Consider the following 6938-nt stretch of genomic DNA (forward strand, 5'->3'; position numbering starts at 1 on the left):
TTTCATGTTTAGTTTCATCCTGAGAGCAGATTCTGTTTCTGTGAACCTCCATAATCGTAGGAAAGTTTATGCACCGCAGAAACTTTATGAGGCTGCAGATTCTTTCTGACCTTTGGTCAAGGTCCTCCCCCCTCGTCCGCCCTGACGAAGTTCCCTTTAGGACGGCAGGCGAAGCTTCACCACTAGAGAGCGATACCATCATGGCATCATCAGCATAAAGCTAACAGGAAGTGTTAGACTCAGAGATGACGGCTCACATGGAGATGAAAACTCGTTACTACGAAAGCTACGTTTAAAAAATAAACCCGCCAATATCACGGTCACTAACAAAATAAATGAATTATCAACCAGTTTTTAGTCCTTTATTCTTGTTATTTTTTCGGTTTGGATCGCTTTCTTCACCAAAAGCAGATTATTTGTTACGTGGTGCGGTGCGTTGTCATGGTGACGCTAAACGCGTCATGCTAAACAGGATGCTAAACATCATGCTAAACATGATGCTAAACATCATGCTAAAGCGATGCAAAACACAATGCTATACGCCACGCTAAAACCGATGCTAAACATCATGCTAAAAGTGATGCAAAACATGCTAAAAGCGATGCTAAACACGATGCTAAAAATGATGCTAAACCCGATCCTAAACATCATGCTAAAAGCAATGCTAAACATGCAAGACGCGATGCTAAACACAATGTTATACGCCATGCTAAACATCATGCTAAAGCAAAAACAAACACGATGCTACACATCATGCTAAAAGCGATGCTAAACATGATGCTAAAGCAAAAACAAACACGATGCTACACATCATGCTAAAAGCGATGCTAAACATGATGCTAAACACAATGCTATACGCCACGCTAAAACCGATGCTAAACATCATGCTAAAAGTGATGCAAAACATGCTAAAAGCGATGCTAAACACAATGCTAAAAATTATGCTAAACCCAATCCTAAACATCATGCTAAAAGCAATGCTAAACATGCTAGACGCGATGCTAAACACAATGTTATACGCCATGCTAAACATCATGCTAAAGCAAAAACAAACACGATGCTACACATCATGCTAAAAGCGATGCTAAACATGATGCTAAACACAATGCTATACGCCATGCTAAAACCGATGCTAAACATTATGTTAAAAGCGATGCTAAACATGATGCTAAAGCAAAAACAAACACGATGCTACACATCATGCTAAAAGCGATGCTAAACATGATGCTAAACACAATGCTATACGCCATGCTAAAACCGATGCTAAACATTATGTTAAAAGCGATGCTAAATGCAATGCTTAACACGGTGTTAAAAGCGATGCTAAACATGATGTGCTAAATGCTACATCAGCTAAAAAGAAGCCAAACCACTAAAACAAAAACCTAAAATGACAAATAATGAAGTGAAAAATAAAAACCACTTAAGAACAAAAGAGTAGCGGATGATGAAGATCTGTGAGGTCAGATGGTGAGTTTTTTGCAACATTAGGGGAACTGTGTCGGCCATGTTTGTTCTTCATGTCTGGAGCTACTGAAGAAAAATGTATTTTCATCCTCCTCAAGTGACCGTGATGTTCAGCAGCAGAGACGACTTCCTGCAGGGGATGACAGACATGGGCGGGAACAGGTCTTTGACCTCCACTGTGCATCAGGACCTGAGGAACTCAGCTGAGTCTTCTGCAGAGGTTGATGAATTTCAGTCCTTTGTGGTTCTCCGTGGCGCTGATCCATTCCAGCATTTCTCCTTCATTGGTTCCTGAGCAGAAGCTTCAAAGATGCTCTCAGCTGGTGACAGCTGAGGTCACTGGGGTTCACACACAATGAGGAGCAGGCAGCCGAGCGCCGACGAAACAGGATCAGGCCGAGGACGGACATCAGCTGATTGTGCCCCACCGTTTCCATCCCTGATAAGGAGCTGGTTTATATTTAGGGTCAAATGTGGGGGAAGGGTGAAGGTGGGGGCTGCTGCTTTTGGTCTGTTATATATTTAACAGGTGAGGCAGAGGGACCCGCCCCCACGGTTCATCCCTCCTGGTGACCTTGCAGGGACAGGCGGCTGGTCCAGGAGAACGAAGTTGATCCCGCTGCAGCATCAGCAAATGTTTCTGCAGCGATGGCGTCCAGAGCTGCGGTTCTGTTGGACCTGACAGATCTGTGGATCGGTCCGCCTCGAAACAGGAATCCCTTTAACGTCTATTTTGATCCAGTGTGTTGGACTCAAAGCATCATTGTCCTGAAGTGGTGCATGTTGGTTAGAAAAGGGGGCGGGAACAGGTAGGTTTTCATGTTTTCCAGTGTTTTTAGGATCAGGTAGGAAGACCCGCCCCTCTGCCAGCAGCACGACCCCGCCCCTTTGCATACATTTTCCCAAAGTTCATAAAATTACAATTTTTTGTTTGCTACATTCTCGAGGCTTCAGAGATCAAATCAGATCAGAGATCAGATCAGAGATTAGAGACCAGGTCAGAGGAACAGATCTTTAAAAGGTTTAGGGAGAACAGATTTTCCTCCAACCTGCAGGAAACTTTGATGCAAACATTGAAAATAAAACCATCCGTTTGTTTTTTGTTCTCCAGAGAAAGAAAAGAAAACCTGGAAATCTGAAGCAAGGTGGGAACCGCACCAGCAGCCCTCTGCTGTCCACAGCTGTCTCAAAGTTTTCTATCATCTTAACTCTATTTTGAAAATGTCTGTCCAAGAGTAACACTAACAATTTTCAAATTAAAAGCACTCTTTGAAAGCATTCCCTCCAAAAATACTTTGATTTCTTCTGGAGTTTGACTGGAAACAACCATTTTTTCTGAGGTGTGTGTGTCTGTGTGTGTGTCTGTGTGTGTGTGTGTGGGGGGGGGGGTAACATAATCTTCTATTGGGGGGGGGGGCAGCTTTGAAAATGTTTGGACAGATTTACATCTTCAACTGAGCTCACATCCCCTCCCCCCGAGGTCCAGCCTTTAAATAGACCCCCCCTTCGACTCTAGGGCCTCGGTGTCGCATCCCGCCGGAAAATCCTCTTCACAAGTTCTCCTCCGACCCGAAGCCAAAGGTAGATACCCGACGCCGTGCTGTGCGCTCCCGTGCTGGTTCAGAAAGCAGATCCAGACTTTCTCCCAGCAGCAGAACCCTGCTCATATGGGGTGGGGGGGGGGCGCTGTAGGTGTTTGTCCTTGCAACTGCTGTTTCTGGCATCAGAACCTGAACAGAACTTTGTCTGGGAGCCTGACTAGGTCCTGGAACAGGGTTCTGGATTGCTTCTGTTCTGTTGTTTGGGGCTGCCCCCGTTTCTCACCCGATCTCCGGTTGTTCCTGCGCACCGACTGTCCGTCTGGTAGTGTCAGAACTGTGTTCTGCTTCGCAGAAGCAGAATGTTTCCTGTTTGGGTCTCTTTACTTCCTGATGAGAAGGTCTTGGTTTGGTGAATCTGTCAGAACTCCACAGGAAGTGGATCAAAAACAGAAAAACATCGCCTCACATCTCATTTTATTTACTTACAGCTGCTGAACATTAAAGTTCAGAAAATGGATTTCTCAGAAATTCCAATTCTCTTCAGCTTATTAACAGGTTTGTTTGATTAATAAGGTGAACTTTAATGTAGGTTATTTTGGTTTAGGAATCATTAATCATTATTTGTCCTTTGTGTGTTTTAGAAGGTTTGAATTAATGGAAGTAAAACAAGAAAATATAAATAAATTAAACAATTGTCATTTTTTCAGTTGTAAACTATTTCAAAAAGAATCAAACTTCTAAGTAAAAAACTTTTTGACAGAAAATGAAATATCTTAAAGCAAAGAGAACTTTAGAACCTTTAGGCTCAAATCTGGTTTGTTCTCATTGGAGGAAGAAAAAAATATTATTCTGTGAAAAAAGCATTTGATCTTTTGATTTTTAATGTTTCTGTTCTGAAAATGGTTCCATTTACTTCGTCTGTTAGATGCCAAAAAATGGCATCAATGTCCGGTTTGTTGCCATGGCAACACCTCCTGCATGCTCACACTGGGGGTGTCTGGTTTGTTGTGGTCAGCTGCCGCCGCTCCACGCCATCAGATTCCAGCCTAAAATTAGCAGCAGAGCTGGACAGCTGGGGGTGGGAGGTGGGGGTGGATCGAGTTTCTGATGAGAAGATACCAGGCATGGCATGCCATGGCATGCCATGGCATGGCATGGCATGCCATGCCATGCCATGCCATGGCATGGCATGGCATGGCATGCCATGCCATGCCATGCCATGCCATGCCATGCCATGGCATGGCATGGCATGGCATGGCATGGCATGGCATGGCATGGCAGCAGGAAGGATGGAGGACATTCAGGTTTCTGAACTGGATTAGAGTCTGAACCGGACTCGTTCCAAGAGCAGAAACCAGGACCAGAAGGCCCGTTCCAGCACATTTTCTCACAGGCCGGGGGGGGGGGGGGGGGGGGGGGACACGCCTACTGCAAAATGTCCTGCATTCTTAACTGAAGCGCCAAACAAATAAACAGAGAAAAACTTTCCAGCAAATCAACAAACTCAAAGTGTAAAAGCTGAGATGCATGTAGAGAGTCCAGAGGTGAAGCTCAGCCTGGAGGTTAGAACTGAAACTACGTTTGTTTATCTGAAAACCTTTGCATTCTGCACAAATGAGGAGAACTAAATGAAGCAGGAAATAAACAAATGTTTTCTAAATAAAACTAGAAACATTTACAGGAACTGAAAAGACTTTTTAGAGCTTGACAAGTAAAAGGTCCACAGATTCACATCTGAAAGCAGCTGGGGGGGGGGCTGAATCTGGTGGATCAAACGCCTCTGGTCTGACCTGAAATCCGGCTTCAGTACTGAGTTCCTCTGCAGGCCGGATTTGGGTTTTCAGCTCAGACCTGCAGACGCCGTGACGGGATCTGAACCTGTGACCTCTGCAGACATGGAGCGTACCTTCATCGCTGTGAAGCCCGACGGCGTCCAGAGAGGACTGTGTGGCGAGATCATCAAGCGTCTGGAGCAGAGAGGCTTCCACCTGGTCGCCGCTAAATTCCTGCAGGTAACCGGGGGGGAGGGGACATGTGGCATCATTTTTCTCTCTTTTATTCTCCAAACTGAAATAAAAATGAAAAGTCATCTGTAGATCTGTGAATCCATCCAAACTGAGGGAAAGCTGCAGATTTTTGGCTTCGTCTGCTTCCCCTCAGGCCTCTGAGGATCACATGAAGCAGCACTACCTGGACCTGAAGGACATGCCCTTCTATGGCGGACTCTGCAAATACATGTCCTCTGGACCCGTCTTTGCCATGGTAACTCCCACAATGCACTGCTCACGAGGTCCTGCCAGAGACAGATGCATCCGATGCTCACCTCAAACTGAACCTGGCTTAAAAGCCGAACCTTTCAGAGGAGCAGCTGTCAGATCCTGAGGACAGGCGGTTCTCCAGACTCTGCTCTGATGCTCAAAGACACAAGTCAGGAGGTTTCAACCTGAAAGTCAAAGCAGAGTGTGCAGAACGTCCCTCCTGACCTGCATGCAGACGCACATCACTGGTGGTCCAGAAAGACCGCTTTCCGACCGGCTTCCTGGTTCTTCTTCAGACATGACGGAGGTCTGTTTGTTTCAGGTTTGGGAGGGTCAGAACATCGTGAAGCTGGTCAGGATGATGCTGGGAGAGACCAACCCGGCCGACTCCAAGCCCGGCAGCATCCGCGGCGACCTGTGCATCAACATCGGCAGGTGAGGAACCGACGCCTTTCCACCAGAGCCACGACTCCAGAACTTACATGGGGTTAAAAACCTGGGACCAAAACCAATGACATCACTAAACCAATGACATCACTAAACCAATGACATCACTAGAAACCGCCGAGAACAAGTGAAGCATGACCTGAAACTGAGACGTTTACAGAAAAATGATTTTACGTGTAGAGCATAAATAAAGATTTTTCATTTTTGAATCGTTTATTGGTTTCTGGAAAAAATTATTATTTTAATTATTTACTATTAATAAAGTTTTGAAAAGCAACTTTATTTACTGAGACGATAAGTTTGATCATCAATGAGAAACCTAAATGTAAATAAATCCAAAGTTTCATTTCTAAAATCATCGTAATTATTTTCCAAACAATCAGAAATTTTAGGAGGAAGTTCAAATGTTTCTACAAAGTAAATATTCATAGTAAAGTTTCATTTCAAAAACCTTTGAAATTGTTGAATCATCAGTCAAAAAAAATGACTGAAAATGCAAAATGGCGCTACTGGTTCCACGCCATCGCTGACTCCTCCCCTTCCCCCTCAGGAACATCATCCACGGCAGCGACACCCTGGAGAACGCCAAGAAGGAGGTTGGCCTGTGGTTCAAACCTGAGGAGTTTGTCAACTATACCTCCTGCTTCCAGCCCTACCTGTACGAGTAAAGAGCCAATCAGGGAGCTGAGACAGCTGGAGCCCCTCCCACCTGTTCTTCATCGATCAATCGGAGCAAACACTGATCAATAAAGTGTTCAAAACATCGGTTTCCTTCTTTCCCATCAGAATCTTTCTCTTTTTCTTCCTGACTTAAAGCCACGCCTCCATGAACACCAGCTCCCCCTGATTGGTTGGCCTTTGGAGCCTGCAGGTCACATGACATCATTCTTTAATGGATTTTACAGGATGGGTGGGGTCAGCAGGGAAAGCTGTTGAGGTGGTGGTGGTGGTGGTGGTGGTGGGGTGGGGGGGGAGTTCAGAAAGTTGGGGGTTCTTCTGGAGGAGAAGGGGGGGTAGCTGTATGGCAGGTCAACATCCTGAAGTTTAGGATACGGAGGCTGACAGCTCAGAGCCCCCTTCCACTCATGGCTGCCACATCTGACCCCCCCCCCCCCCCCCCCCCCCCCCCATCAGCCGAATAATCCCCCACCCCAATCAGCTGAATATGACCCCCCACCCACATCAGCTGAGCATCAGTAAAACCCATCAGGCACTGATCCAGATC

At 45.7% G+C, this 6938-nt stretch overlaps 1 protein-coding gene and 1 long non-coding RNA gene across 2 annotated transcripts; both read left to right on the forward strand.

The window, feature by feature from the left end:
* The first annotated feature begins 2082 nt into the window (after window positions 1-2082).
* Window positions 2083-2745, forward strand: LOC105357782 (uncharacterized). The gene is made up of 2 exons (XR_911600.4): window positions 2083-2276; window positions 2579-2745. It is a non-coding gene; the product is annotated as an uncharacterized LOC105357782 (long non-coding RNA).
* A 138-nt stretch (window positions 2746-2883) lies between these two features.
* LOC101161287 (nucleoside diphosphate kinase B) lies at window positions 2884-6476 on the forward strand. The gene is made up of 5 exons (XM_023957229.2): window positions 2884-3048; window positions 4902-5020; window positions 5169-5270; window positions 5589-5701; window positions 6264-6476. The coding sequence occupies exons 2-5, from the start codon at window positions 4904-4906 to the stop codon at window positions 6379-6381; spliced, it is 450 nt and encodes a 149-aa protein (XP_023812997.1). The 5' UTR covers window positions 2884-3048; window positions 4902-4903; the 3' UTR covers window positions 6382-6476.
* Window positions 6477-6938: the final 462 nt, after the last annotated feature.

This window comes from Oryzias latipes, chromosome 8 (genome assembly GCF_053564925.1).
Source record: "Oryzias latipes strain Hd-rR chromosome 8, Olatipes_Hd-rR_3.1".
Classification (NCBI taxonomy): Eukaryota; Metazoa; Chordata; class Actinopteri; order Beloniformes; family Adrianichthyidae; genus Oryzias; species Oryzias latipes.